A 15,441-nucleotide genomic window follows, 5' to 3' on the forward strand; every position below is an offset into this window, starting at 1 on the left:
TTTTGTATGCAGGGGCTGAGAGTTTCCCACTGGTGAACGGTTGGGTCGGGCGCCCCTTTGGGGTGGGGTCCGGTGTCCGCCAGGGTTGTCCTTTGAGCCCATTGCTATATGTGTTCGCAATTGACCCCTTTTTAAGGCGGTTGAGTGGCGGACCATTGGCGGGGGTCGGGATGGGCCTGGAGGGGCCGGAGTCTGCACTTAGGGCGGTGGCCTACGCTGACGATGTCACTGTCTTTATCTCGTCCAAGGAGGAGGCTGGATGGGTGATGCCGGAGGTGGTTAGGTATTCGGAGGCTTCCGGATCCCGAGTCAATTGGGACAAGTGTGAAAGTCTCTGGCTGGGGGTAGGAGATCCTGATTTCAGTCTCCCGGACACTCTCCCGGAGCCTCAAGAATTTTCAAAAGTTTTAGGCATCCAATTTGGCCAGGGTGATTACCCAGGGAGAAATTGGGACGGTAAACTGAAAGATGCCAGTCAGAAGGTTGACCAGTGGAAGGGATGGTCTTTGTCCCTGAGAGAAAGGGTTAGCCTTATCAAGACTTTCCTGCTCCCGTTGTTAATCTATTTGGGCAGTGTATGTATCTTGCCAGAGCCTCTCTGCACACGGGTCTATAGTCTGTTCTTCCAGCTGTTGTGGGGGAACCGACTAAACCTAGTAAAGCGAGAGGTCACATACCGCACAAGGAGACTAGGGGGGTTGTGTATGGTCAACCCTGTGGTATTCCTAGTGAATACCTTTCTTAAAACCAATATAGCAAACTTCTGGAATACAGGAAGGGCTCCTTTGTGGGTAGTCTCCTCTAAGGCATGGTTTCAGCCTTTCTTCCAGGAATGGGAGACAGGAGGGCGTGTGAAAGATTTTCGTTCAACCCATGGACATCTCCCGGCTTACGTTGCGCCGGTTCTGAAGGTTATCCGTCGCTGGGTCTTGGGAGCTGAGGAGATTAGGACTCTGTCAAGGAGGTTCCTTGACAATAGGGTTCTGGTCACCCGCTTCCAAAATCCACTGGCCCTCAGGGACTGCCCAGGTCAGGACCTAGAGGTAGGGTTAGTTTTGTTAAATTCAGTAAGGGGCCCATTGAAGTTTTGGGATTTGGCCTGGTGCTCCTTCCATGGTAAGTTGTATGTGAGGGATAACTTGAAGTACAGAAAGGTGGAGGAGAGGGACGGTCCCCGGGAGGAGTGTGGCTCTGTAGTGGAAACTATGGAGCATTTCTTACTTCAGTGTCCCTTTAATACAGAGGTCTACAGAAGGGTAGGGGCTTCCATCGGTTGGCCTAGGCTGGCTGTCCTCTCCTATCCTGAGTGGGCCTATGGGGCATTCAGAGATCTGGGTGGACGGGACAGGTGCACATTATATCTAGTTAGTCTAGTGGTTAGGTACTACACGTGGCACGCGCGGTGTTTAGTTTCGACGCGTCAAAAAATCCTCCCTGTGGATGTGGTGTGTAGGGACATCCTCGGTGACCTGGTGAAGGTGCGTTCTTTGGAGTTCAACAGGTTGGGTGCACTCAGGGCCTCTCGCCTATGGAGGGGTCTTTCTTTTGGAGTGCCCTAGCCTGGGGTCTCCTTTCCCGGTAATGGGCTAATTTTATTCTATTCACTTGATAGCTTTTTGTTTTAGTAAATAGAGGAAGAAAAGAGGGCTTGTAAGCACTGAACTTGGGCTTCTTAATGGTATAAGGTGTGTGGTATGTAGGGTATAAGGTGTCGTATTAGTATAAACTAAGAAGAAGAAAGTATAATAAAAAATAAAAAATATATAAGTAAATAAATAAAAAAATAAAAAAATTTAAAATTTAAATTATAAAAAAAAAAAAAAATGTATGTGTATAAATATATGTATATTATTAAAAAAAAAAAAAAAAAAAAGGTTTATATTTCTGTCCATTATTTCTGTAGGCGGGTATTTGGGTTATGTTTTCTTTTTGAGTTATGGTTTTGTTTTTAGGTTTATATTTAGGCCACATGGGGGAGAAAAGAAGAGGGGAAAAAAAAAACAAAAAAACGCGTGTGTGTGTATATTGCGTATGGTAAACTGTATTATGGAGAGTATAATTATCACTAATGAATAATGATGTATATATTCAAGTTGTAAGAGAGATGGTCAGTACAGCTTCTGCCGTGGCTTCTGCTACAATTTCTGTAACACATCTTTGTGCAGCATCGGTCTTGGTGGGGTATGACCTCGTTAGTAATTGCATCCTTTTCTATTCTGTTTCCGGACGGACGGTAAATACCTGAGGAACACCTGGAGTCCGAACAAAAGGTCTCTAACCAGAAAAGATCTGGCTTACAAGGAAGTCTGAAGTGGGCGCATACTGGAGGTCCGATGGATACAGTTTGAAGCAAACCTGTTTATGTTGTCTTGGACATTTCTGTTTTCTTGGCTTAGTCCAAAAGGCTTGTTTTGTTATGTTTTTCATTTTTCTAATAAAATAGAGTTACAGAGATCTCCTCCATCATCTATTATGCCCAGGACTGTAACAAGGGGGCGCTCTAATAACTATGTATAGATATATCAGGGGTCAGTACAGAGATCTCTCCCATCATCTATTATACCCCGGACTGTAACAAGGGGGCGCTCAAATAACTATGCATAGAAATATCAGGGGTCAGTACTGAGATCTCTCCCATCATCTATTATACCCAGGACTGTAACAAGGGGGCGCTCTAATAACTATGTATAGATATATCAGGGGTCAGTACAGAGATCTCTCCCATCATCTATTATACCCCGGACTGTAACAAGGGGGCGCTCAAATAACTATGCATAGAAATATCAGGGGTCAGTACTGAGATCTCTCCCATCATCTATTATACCCAGGACTGTAACAAGAGGGCGCTCTAATAACTATGTATAGATATATCAGGGGTCAGTATAGATATCTCTACCATTATCTATTTATACTTGGGACTGTAACAACTGGGCGCTCTAATAACTATGTATAATATATCAGGGGTCAGTAGAGAGATCTCTCCCATCATCTATTATACCCAGGACTGTAACAAGGGGGCGCTCTAATAACTATGTATTGATATATCAGGGATCAGTATAGATATCTCTACCATTATCTATTTATACTTGGGACTGTAACAACTGGGCGCTCTAATAACTATGTATAATATATCAGGGGTCAGTAGAGAGATCTCTCCCATCATCTATTATACCCAGGACTGTAACAAGGGGGCGCTCTAATAACTATGTATAATATATCAGGGGTCAGTACAGAGATCTCTCCCATCATCTATTATACCCAGGACTGTAACAAGGGGGCACTCTAATAACTATGTATAGATATATCAGGGATCAGTATAGAGATCTCTACCATTATCTATTTATACTTGGGACTGTGAGTGTGACAAGGGGGCGGTCTCTATATCTAGTGGAAAGAAGGTTTCTACACCAACACAGTAGGGGGTTCTTTACTGTAAGAGCAGTGAGACTATGGAACTCTCTCCTGAGGAGGCAGTGATGGTGAATTTGATAAAAGAGTATGAGGATCTGGACGACTTTCTTGAGCGATACAATATTATATGTTATATCACTGATTACTTCAGACGTGTCGGTGATCCAGGAATATTCCGATTGCCAGACTTGGAGTCAGGAAAGAATTTATTTGCCATTAAAAAGGAAAATTAGCTTTTACTTCAATGTTTTTTTTGCCTTCCACTGGATCAACATTGGGGGGTAATAAGCTGAACTAGATGCACGTGTGTCTTTTTTCAGTCTGGGTCAGGAACGCTGTTTTTTCTCCTTAGGGAGAGCACCTAGAAGGTGAGTGAGGAGACTTATAAGTGTTCCCCAGATGTGTTGCTGTATCCAAATGCAATTTGGGGGCTTTACCTGCATTGGGGAACTTCTGGAGGGAAAATGAGTGAATTTGATTCTTACTCCTATTGAGTTTAATGGGAGTCGAAATTGATCATCCCGATTCACGATGATTTTTGTGAAACTTGGTCAATACCAACTGTAGCAGTGCAGGGGGAAACACACCAGGCCACGCCCAAATGCTGAACGTCTTGTCAACAAAAAACACAGGCATTCTCCAGATAACGTAAAATTCAAGGAAAGTCCTTTTACATCAGTAGTCCAGCAATAGCAAACACAAAAGTCTTTTAAATGTCAGTAGGGCAAAGTTCAGCCAACCTTCCCAGCAGCGGGGTGCGGTGTCTCCGGCTCAAGGCTCTCACTCTCAGCCTCTGCTGCTCATACAAGACATCTCCTCCTGACCTGGTCAGCTGCACCACTTTATACGCACCACCTGTCCTGCACAGGTGGAACTCCGTACCGAAGTGAGGAACGGACCGGATCTACAGCATGGATGCTAGCAACCTCCGTGAAATCTATATCTTCTGTCCCTGACTTCACCTCTCACCCTGCTACATACCCCCCCAACCCCTCTCCCGCCCCAAGCTGGGGGGCTGGGCACTAACCTCTACTAAACAGCTGACCCTTGACAGGGCATCAGCATTGCCATTTTGTTACCATGCAGGGCGGCGCTGGGTCCTGCGGCCGGCGCGCACCGCTCCGATGTCGGCTCCTGCGCCCCGGAGCTCTGCAGTCGGGGCTCTCCCGGCGGCGTGGGGCAGCCAGCGTGCGGCAGCATGGGTGTGTCTGCCCGTAGGGTGCCGCCCGCTCTTCCCCACCTTCCTTATGCACAGTGGGAGAGTCGGCTCCTCCTACTCTCCGCCCACGGGCGGAGGCTTGAAGTTAAAAGGCCGGCAGTGACCTGAGCTCACTGCCAGTTATTGGTTCTGCTAGCCTCTAGTCAGGTCTGTTTCAGTCTGCCCTAGTTGCTTGTCAGTATCCTTTCGTTTGCCTGTGAGCTCCACCTCCAGCCTTGATTTACCTAGTAGTTTGTTGGTCTGTTACACCTGCCTCTTCTGTCGGCACTCTGTCCCCCGTTAGTTAGTTCCATCGTGGTAGTCGCCAGGTCCCTAGCCAGTACAGGGACCGCCGCCCAGTTGCCCGCCTGGGGTTAGCCAGGGCCGAGGCAAGTAGGCAGGGACAGTGGGGTGCGGGAAGTTCAGGGCACCCCATCTGGCGCTCGGGGGGCAGAGTGCCGTAACACATTTGCTTTTCCTGGCCTGTGTTCAACCTCAAAGTCGAACTCTTGTAAGGCAAGGAACCACCTTGTTACCCTGGCGTTGTTCCCTTTCCTTTTATACATCCATTCCAGGGGGGCATGATCCGAAACCAGCTTGAATTTTCTTCCCAGGAGGTAATAGCGGAGTGAGTCCAGGGCCCATTTTATCGCCAACCTTTCCTTCTCAATTATCACATAGTTTTTTTCACAGGTAGTAAGTTTTCGGCTCAAGAACATTACCGGATGTTCCTCGCCGTTAACCTCCTGCGACATTACTGCTCCTAGCCCTACATCTGATGCATCCGTATGGACTACAAACGTTCTTGTAAAGTCAGGCGCCACCAACACAGGCTGCTGACACAACGCACTTTTTAGATCCATGAACGCTTCTTCCACTTCTGGTGACCAGTGGGCCATTTCCGATTTCCCCCCTTTTGTTAGCTCCGCTAACGGGAATAAACATCGGTAATAGCCCACTATCCCCAAGAAGGCTCTTACCTGTTTCTTTGTCAGGGGCCGGGGCCAATTCTATATGGCCTCTACTTTACCAAACCCCTTCCCACGATAAAGCCCAGGTACTTGACCTCTTCCATCCCTACGGCACATTTTGGGGGGTTTATTGTGAACCTAGCCGCTCTGATTGAGTCCAGTACAGCCTGGACTTTACTCACATGGCTCTCCCAATCCTGGCTAAAGATGACAATGTCATCCAGGTAAGCGGCTGTGTATCTTTTATGGGGACCTAACAACCTATCCATTGCCCTTTAAAATGTAGCCGGGGTACCTTTCAACCCAAAGGGCATTCTCACATATTGAAAACAGCCTTCTAAGACAGAAAAAGCCGTCTTCCCCCTAGCTTCTGCTGATAGAGGAATCTGCCAATACCCTATTGTTAAGTCCAGTGTGGTTATGTACCTGGCGGACCCTGACCTCTCAATCAACTTATCCACCTTAGTCATGGGGTAGGCATCCGACTTCGAGACCTCATTGAGTGTCCTGTAGTCATTACAAAACAGTCATTCCCCAGAAGCTTTTGGCACCAGCACTATTGGGCTTGACCACTCACTGTTAGATGGCTCAATGACCCCTAGTTCCAACATTCGTTTGACTTCTACTGACACTATTTCCCTAGGGGCTTCCGGGATTCGGTATGGTTTCTGGCAGACTTTTACCTGAGTGTCCGTAAGGATCTCGTGTTCAATGATCTTGGTGCAACCAGGCAGATCAGTGAACAAATCCTTATTGCTTAGTGATGACCTGCCCTGATAAGGAGGGGCTTCCTGCTTGCCCATAGGGTTTACATATTTCAAGCACCCCAAATTCATAATAATTTTCTAAATTTCAAGAGAACCTTAATCTAATCCATTGGTATGATACAGATTAACCCTACCATTAGCACTGCCATAGGGTGGTATGCCTACTGATTTTGATTACATCATCTGTGCCCTCTTTGACCGTGATCCAGGCCAGTTTAGAACAGCTGATCCGGCAATTCCATCTCCCAACAATGTTACATGTTAACCATGTTAATGAATAAGCCTCCTACTGATTACACTGCTTAGAAATGATTGTTACTTTTGTTCTACACCATCAGTCACAGACTCTCTTGTGTTGCCATTTGGGGCCATATACGACCTTTCACCTTAGCGCTTCTTCACATGACCGTATTTGCGCATTTTTTTGCACGTGTAGGGTATACGCACGCACGCAAAACACAGATGATAGAACCCATTGATTTTAAAAGTAGGGCCTGTTCTATATCTGCGTTTCGAGCATCTATGGGAGGTGCACAAATACACAAGGGGATGTGTGAAACACTGAGGAAAACCGCGAAAAAAGAACACATGCGGACCTCATTAGGCTAAATAGCCTATTAATCCATGGAAGGGGTGTGTCACATGATGGTGTGAATTGGTCCAGCATGCACAGAAAGAATTCCCTCCCCAGGTTCCTGTACGTCTTTCAAACAGTCCCTATAAAACTAACAGCAGCATTCCTTTCACGGATTCGGCGTTTAATGATGAGATTTATCTGGGGCAACCACAGGCCTAGGCGGAGTTGGATGGCCCTTTCTAGCCCTAAGGCAAACGGAGGAATGGGAGTCCCCAATTTCTTACTTTACTATAGAGCATCGCTGACCAAATGTGTGTTGGACTTGCTCCATAGCAGGGAGCGCAAGAGATGGGTAGAGGCGGAACAGGACTCGGCTCCTTTTGGGGGGCAGGGGTGTGTCTGGATTCCGGGAAAAGACAGACACAGAGATCTAGGGTCTTCGCCCTTTATAGAAAATATACTTAGCGCTTGGATCGGCCCGGCAGTCAAATCCGGGTTGATTTTATCCCCGGGTCCACTCGCTCCACTGGTAGGTAATCCAGATGCACCGGCCTTCCTAAGGGGCACCTCCTTGACGGCTAGGATGATGGACCCAGTTCCCAGGATCCGGGACATCTTTACAGGTACAGGGTTGAAGACTCCGCAGGAAATATTAGATGGAAGGGATCCCCCAGCCGGAACATGGTACAAGTACTTGCAGCTACGCCAGTGTAGTGTAGTGTAGTGTGATCAGTATATTAGTGTAGTTACATAGTAACATAGTAACATAGTTCGTAAGGCTGAATGAAGACAATGTCCATCTAGTCCAGCCTGTCTAGCCTCCTGTTTTGTTGATCCAGAGAAAGGCAAAAAACCCCAAGAGCAGAAGCCAATAGCCCTTTTGGGGAAAAAATTCCTTCCCGACTCCCTAATGGCAATCAGACTGTTCCCTGGATCAACCCCTAATAGTTCCTACCTGCCTGTATACCCGGATTAACAATTAACCTAAGATTTATATCCTATAGTATCCTTCCTCTCCAGAAAGACATCAAGTCCCCTTTTAAACTCCTCTAAGGATTTTGCCATCACCACTTCCTCCGGCAGAGAGTTCCACAGTCTAACTGCTCTTACAGTAAAGAATCCCCTTCTATGTTGGTGATGAAACCTACTTTCCTCTAATCGTAGCGGATGTCCTCTTGTTACCGTCGTGGTCCTGGGTGTAAACAGATCGCGGGAGAGATCCTTGTATCGTCCCCTCATGTACTTATACATGGTTATTTGGTCGCCTCTTAACCTTCTTTTTTCTAGAGTAAATAGTCCCAATTTGGATAGCCTCTCTGGGTATTCCAGTCCCGTCATTCCATGTATTAGTTTAGTTTCCCTTCTTTGAACCCCCTCCAATACTGTGACATCTTTCCAGAACTGTACGCAGTATTCCATGTGAGGCCTGACAAGTGCCTTATATAGTGGGGGGATAATGTTCTCGTGCCTCGCCCCTATACCTCTTTTACTGCACCCCAAGACTTTATTTGCCGTTGCAGCAGCAGGCTGGCATTGGTTACTCCAGTTTAGTCTATTATCCACTAATACCCCCAGATCCTTTTCCATATCACTTTTCCCCAGTGGTACCCCATTAAGTGAATATTTGTGACATCCATTCTTGCTGCCCATGTGCATAGTCTTACATTTTTCAACATTGAACTTCAGTTGCCATTTCCCCCCCCCCCAAGCCCCCAGCTTATCCAGGTCTGTTTGTAGCCGCACATTGTCCTCCGTTGCATTAATTATCTTGTATAATTTTGTGTCATCTGCAAATATTGATATTTTGCTGTGCAGCCCCTCTATCAGGTCATTGATAAATATGTTGAACAGAGTGGGGCCTAATACTGAACCCTGTGGCACCCCGCTAGCGACTGTGGTCCAATCAGAGTATGAGCCATTTATTACCACCCTCTGCTTTCTATCGTTGAGCCAAGTTTTTACCCACTTACACACGTTTTCGCCCAGTCTGAGCTGCCTCATTTTGTATATTAGCCTATTATGCGGCACGGTGTCAAAGGCTTTAGAGAAGTCCAGATATACAAGATCAATAGATTCTCCCTGGTCCAGCTTAGAGCTTACTTCATCGTAGAAACTGATCAGATTTGTCTGACATGAGCGACCCTTCATGAATCCATGCTGGTGAGGAGTTATTCCCTTGTTCTCCTTGAGGTACTCATCGATGGCGTCTCTCAGAACCCCCTCGAAAATTTTTCCCGTTACTGAAGTGAGACTTACTGGCCTGTAGTTACCAGGCTCACTTTTGCTCCCTTTTTTGTAAATTGGAACCACGTTGGCAATGCGCCAATCCAATGGTACTACACCGGTCTTGATAGTGTCTAGAAATATTAGGTATAGCGGCCTAGCTATCTCGTCACTTAGTTCCCTTAGTATCCTTGGGTGTATTCCATCTGGGCCCGGCGATTTATCAATTTTAGTTTTCTTTAGACGCTTCCGCACCTCCTCCTGCGTTAGGTATGAGATATTTTGTGAGGTGGAAATAATTGGTGGAAATAGGTGGAAATATATTATTTTAACAGATTTTAAAAAAATGATACATTTTAATTCCATATGCCAACAACATTGAAAGTGCATTTGAAACTTTTGGAAGTATTCCTGGCCAGCGGTTCGGTGTGAAGACAATCAGGTGGGGACTTCATGAGATCACTTTCTTTTGGCTTGCCTCTTGTGAGTTCCGGAGCATCCCTACACAGACCAGCAGTAATCCACAAGCATCGCTTCATTCCAACGGCCCTGATATCTGTCTTCCATTAATATCCTGGTGGAATCTTTCTCCATGCTCATCACTGACAGCTCCACAGCTCAGAACATGATTTTAGGGACATGTTGCATCCGAGTTGATGGGATTTTCCCAGAAGTCCCGTCACCAACTGAGTGTAGTTATCATCTGATGGCTAAGGTTAGAGATGAGCGAGCGTACTCGGAAATCGCTGTGCTCGTCCCTGAAGATTCGGGTGCCGCTGCGGCTGACAGGTGAGTCGCAGCGGGGAGCAGGGGAGAGCGGGCGGGAGAGAGGGAGAGAAAGATCTCCCCTCTGTTCCTCCCTGCTCTCCCCTGCAGCTCCCCGCTCCGTGCCGGCACCCGAATCTTCAGGGACGAGCACAGCGATACTCGGATAAAGCAAATTACTCGAGCGAGTAGTGCTTTTCCGAGTACGCCCGCTCATCTCTACTAAGAATCCATGAATAACTCCCTTTAAGGGTGACTACCCACTACAGGTTTTTTTTCACTGCGAAATTCGCAGCATTTTTTTTCCTGCAGGGGCCTATGGGACTTGTAATGTTAAAATCGCGCAAAATCGCAATTTATTGTGAAATTGCGATTTTGCGCGATCGCGATTTTAGCATTACAAGTCCCATAGGCCCCTGCAGGAAAAAAAAAACACTGCGAATTTTGCAGTGAAGAAAAACTTTAGTGGGTAGTCACCCTAAGGCTTGCCAAGCCTCCTTTTCTTTTCCCTCCAACACTTGGTCAAACGCAGGATCCTTTACAAGTTGTCGGATTTATGGACCAACAAAAATACCTTCCTTAACCCTTGCATCACTCAATCTTGGAGATTTGTCTCTTAAGTACTTACCTGCCCGTCCATCCTGGGTCATACCTCTGACAACATGTATCATTAAACCCAGCTTTACATGAAGGGTTGAAGAAGAACCTCTTTTGGGTCCCCGAGAGGCTCGGCAACGCCATTTTTCTCGGTAGAGTGAAGATTTCCTGCAGGCCGGTCCGCGTGAATGTGATGTGATTTCCTGTCCCTCCTGTCCCACATACATCAGTATTGACCCCAGTTGTATTCCTAAAGGCTGCTGCACACTTGCGTTTTTCTTGCTTTTTTTTTTTTCATGCTGTATCGCTGCATTTTTTTCAAGCAATTGTCAGTGGGACTTTCTAATGTAAAAACGCATCCCGTTGGCGCTTTACGACTTTTGTGTGATGCTTTTTTAACATTAGAAAGTCCCATTGACAAAACACAGCGATATCACATGACAAAAACGCACAAGAAAAATGCAAGTGTGCCGGAGCCCTAAGAGTACAGATCGTCCACTTGTGTTCAGCATTTGATTGAGTGGAGGAGGGCTGTCATGTTTGCATCAGTCTCCTTCATGTGAACCTCAGGACCAACAGGAACAGAAGGAAGACGGTTGCCGTTGTGAAGTAATACCGCTTTCAGACTAAGTGTTGCATCACACAAGCGTGTTTATGTGTGTACAATTGTGCGCACAGAAACACGCTCCAATTAGAACCATTGGTTCCCTATGATGTGTTCACATGTCCATGTTTTACAGGCATGCAAACACAGGTACCTGCAAAACATAGGACATGCACCATAGGTCTGTGCTGCGCTTCAGTATTCCCCAGCGGGGAGACCCCTTGTCAGTGATCACTATGATAGCACTGTCACAGTGATCAGTGCCGAGAGGACTCCCCGTGGGGAATACATAATCCCCTGCCACAGCTGTGGCAGAGGATCGCAATGTTCTCCCATTGCTTTCAATGGGACCGGGACTTCTGCAGTCTCATTAAAAGTAATGGGCTGCCGGCAAGCCCTGCAGGGATTTTCAGGGAAAGGCTTTAAATATAAGCCCTTCCCTGAAAAATCATCCCTAGAATGTGTTAAAAATAAAAAAAACTATACTCCCCTCTCTGCAGCTGCCGAACCTCAGGCGCGTCCAGCAAGTCTTCTCCCTGCATTGCTCTGAAGCTCTTTCAGCAGGTGGTGATTAAAAGTTTCTGCTGGAGCAGCACCACACACAGTTTCTATTGCAGCAGCTTCGCAAACTGTTTCTGTCCAAGCAACATTTCTCTCTTATCACATACTGTGTTTCCCCGAAAATAAGGCACCCCCCAAAATAAGGCACCCCTTGAAATAGGCAGAAGTCCCAAATATAAGGCACCCCCCGATAGTAAGGCATACTAAAGTGTGCAGGCAAGTCAAGAGGCCTGTCCCCTGCTGCCATCCCCGTTGTCTCCTACCTCCAGATGTATAGGTAGATCTGCAGACAGTCTGCTGTTATCCTGTCCCTGCTGTGCTGTATGAGTGTGCTGTTGTGAGCTCCCCTTGCTGGCTGGAAAAGTCCATACTGTACGTTCTGTTCCTGCTGTACATGTCTGCTGTGATGAGCTCCCCCTGGTGGCCGGAAGCTGCAATACCATCCCTGCTTACAAGTGGTCCAGGACCTTCTGTCTGCAGACAGGTACGTTACTTTACAGCCCTTATTTTTTTATGGCTCTGTGTGAGTCAGGCACCCTGTGTGATTCTTAAGGCTGGGTTCTCACAGAGCGTATTTCCAGCGGAAATCTCACAGTTTGGCCACAGCGATAAACAGCGAGATTTCTGCCGGGAAAGCGCTGCTTCAAAACCCACGGCACTCAGCCGCTTGTTTTGAAGCGACCTGGCTGCACACTTTTCCGTTTCTGTGGCCGGTGAATCCGCACCACAACGCCAGCTTCTCCCAGCTTTGCCGTGACAGATTTGCTGTCCCATGTGGATGAGATTTCTGAGAAATTTCGTCCACAAAGCTGGCCAATTGAGGGATTAGCGGTCACAGCAGATTTGCCGCGGCAAAATAAGACACCCCCTGAAAATAAGACATAGCGCATATTTGGGAGCAAAAATTAATATAAGACGCGTCTTATTTTCGGGGAAACAGGGTAGTACCCGCATCAGTTGAGTTGTCCGAGCGATTGTTGTTGTTTATGATGGAATCCTGAGTTTCTCGTTAATCTGCAGCAGACGGATCCCTGTTAAACACAACTAGCCCCCATCTATTAAAACAATGCAACCAATGTGTCAGTAAGGGCTCATTCACACAGGCGAATTTATGTCACCCGTGCGCTATTTTTGAGTGCATGGTACACAGTTAGTAGGCTTCATTGATTTCAATGGTTTTATTCGCACGAACATATTTTTTCATACAATGTTTAATCCGCGTCTTGTCCTGCTTTGGTGCCTAATACGCACTGCAGTAGGCCATTGAGGTGAATGGGCAGGCGCGAATACGCAGTGAATATGCAGGAAACCTGTGAATTTGTGCAGCCAGTACATGGGGTGTTCTGCGTACCTTTTTGCATGCCCAAATATGCAGTGTATTAGTGTGCACAAAACTGGCAGGAGCAGGCAAAATACACGGGCGGAAGCGACTTTTGGTTACGTGAATACGCTTCCGCAGTGTGGATGAGCCCTAGGAGTCTCCCTATAAACAGTGCTGGCCGCTTAAACAGGGGCAGTCAGTGCTGCCTCCAAGAGCGCTGGATGCGGTTCCTACAACCAGTGTCTTCAGACGTTCCCCACCAGCCCCAGTTCCATTTTAGACCATGCTAGTCAGTGTTCCCCCATGACCAATATGAGTCCAAGTAGCCCCATAAATAGTTCCTTTATAAGCCCAGAATAATCCTGCTGCCACTCCAGTACCGCAGGAGCCGCTTCTACCCCCTCTTGTCTCCGCCCCCTTCTTCCTCGCCGGCGGGGTCCTGTCTCCCTCTCTATCTGCTTAGTCATTCGTCATGTCTATTGTTCACCCATATACAGCATTCTGGGGTCCTCCTCACACATTGAGCCTAAGCAATGAGATGCAGAGTCCCCCCTCATACAGTGTCAGACAGTTGCCCTTTAATCACTGCCGGTCCAATGTATATGCCTCGTTCTGCTGTGGGTGCATGGAGATAACCCCCCCCCCCCCCCCCGTGACTTGGATTTAAAAAAACAGTCCTAGAAATGTTCCTGATGAGACGAATCACTAATTATTATTCAGCAGCTACAAGGGTGATTAGAGTCAGTTGTTTGCCTCCTGAATCCACCGGCCATAGATGTCCGGATGAATCCCATAATCTGATATTTGGCCATTACAGCCATCATTTTTGCGTCTATGGTGGGCATTCAAGTTGAATCCAATGAAAAACAGGTTCAAATGTGTTGTGACCGGCTCAGAGAGTCCTTAGTCGCTTCTGTAATTGTAACTTTGTATCAAAAAATGAACATTCTATTGCAAATGTCCCGGATCGGTAATAAAACATCACAACAGAAATGCTCATAACAAAGTGATGACATAAGAATGATATATATATATATATGTATACTGCTGGTGAGACCAGAAGGAAAGCCTTCCCAGCCTCATATTATTAGCTGTGTGGCTGGATGTGGGCGGTCACACACCTGCCCAGGTAAGAGATGAGGTCACCTCACTCCTCTCCCTTCCTGCCTCTCTTCCTGGTAGGATTAGGGAGGAGTTGAGTGTATGTGACAGACCGGATCAATGTGACACAGAGACTGCAAGGGATTTAACTAAATACAGAGCAACCAGATCAGACAACAAGCCTGGAAACAGCGAGCCTGATAGGTAAAGAGACCCCCGAGGGGCTTGTATTATATCTGGTCCTTCAAAGAGACAAGAAGAATGGGAGTTATAGGGAGACGGATAGACTTGCTGATCCTCTGGTGAAAGTTCTGGACAGTTCCTGGAGAATACGAGTCAGAGAGACAGTCAGTGACTAAGGAGAGACCTCCAGCACCATGAAGGACCGACTGGAGCAGCTAAAAGCGGTGAGTGACTCCTGGTCAGGTCCTGGGAGGGGAGTTGATGCTGATCAGTTGGGAACCGGTCAGACGGGTTTTGCCGCTGTGACATCCCAGGGTCAATCATTTTTAGAGTCACAATATGTGAAACTACTACACCACCCAGTCCGAGACTACGAATTCCACCCCAGCATATAATACCGCATAGTCTACCCACATCACTGCCCAAGGAAATGGTGGTGGCATCGATTGCCTCGGTCCAAGACTCTAAGTGAATCAGTCCGGTTCTGGGTGACACAAGAGTCTTTGATATGTCACATATTTGTGCAAATCACAGTCCACTAATAGACGTTAATGAGAAGGCGAGGAAAACGTGATGCCTTCGGCCATGTAACCCGGGCCACCGAACACGAGATGCAGAATGTTGTATCATGTATGACTGCCAAGGTCCACTTCAGCCTCAGCCCACTCCGTGCATTCCTGTGGATCAATGTACTTGCTTGGGCTTTAGTTTTGTACATTGCTCATTGATTTCTATTGTAGTATGACTGTCAGGGGACCAGCATGTCCAATGCTGTCACACGGAGTGATGCTATGTGACATTATCACATCAGCATGAAGCGCCTGTGTACAGCCCCACGCTAGCTGTAATATACTCTTGGAGGAGGTATTCGTCACTCTATTAGTCCTTGTTTCCATAGACCCTATATGGGGTGGGACGCCTAATAACTTGTGTGTGCAGCAGCTTTGCCTTCAGCCACCTTGTTTTGTAAGCATGATGGAAGGGACGATGCTCAAAGTCCAGTGCTTCTCCTTTCTTGTCCATCAGTAACTAGTAACCTTAATTGATGGGAGTCCTATTATAGACTTTGATGTGGGGTCTCTAATGGGACTGCTTGCTTTGGAGAATGTCTAATGGTACCATGATGGGAAGTGGATCTCAGGGCGTCCTGCTGCTGGGTTGT

General features: G+C 46.9%; 1 protein-coding gene across 3 annotated transcripts in view; it reads left to right on the top strand.

The window, feature by feature from the left end:
- Nucleotides 1-14,151: 14,151 nt before the first annotated feature.
- The window catches only part of STX3 (syntaxin 3), a 91,445-nt gene continuing 90,155 nt past the window's right edge, over nucleotides 14,152-15,441 (top strand). Inside the window, exon 1 of one of the 3 annotated variants that reach the window (XM_066588008.1) lies at nucleotides 14,152-14,503. In XM_066588008.1, the coding sequence (XP_066444105.1) occupies nucleotides 14,474-14,503 (30 nt within the window). In that variant the 5' untranslated portion in view covers nucleotides 14,152-14,473. The remainder of the gene's footprint in view (nucleotides 14,504-15,441) is intronic. The other 2 variants (XM_066588007.1, XM_066588006.1) reach the window with 2 other exon arrangements.

The sequence above is a fragment of the Eleutherodactylus coqui genome, chromosome 13 (genome assembly GCF_035609145.1).
Source record: "Eleutherodactylus coqui strain aEleCoq1 chromosome 13, aEleCoq1.hap1, whole genome shotgun sequence".
Classification (NCBI taxonomy): Eukaryota; Metazoa; Chordata; class Amphibia; order Anura; family Eleutherodactylidae; genus Eleutherodactylus; species Eleutherodactylus coqui.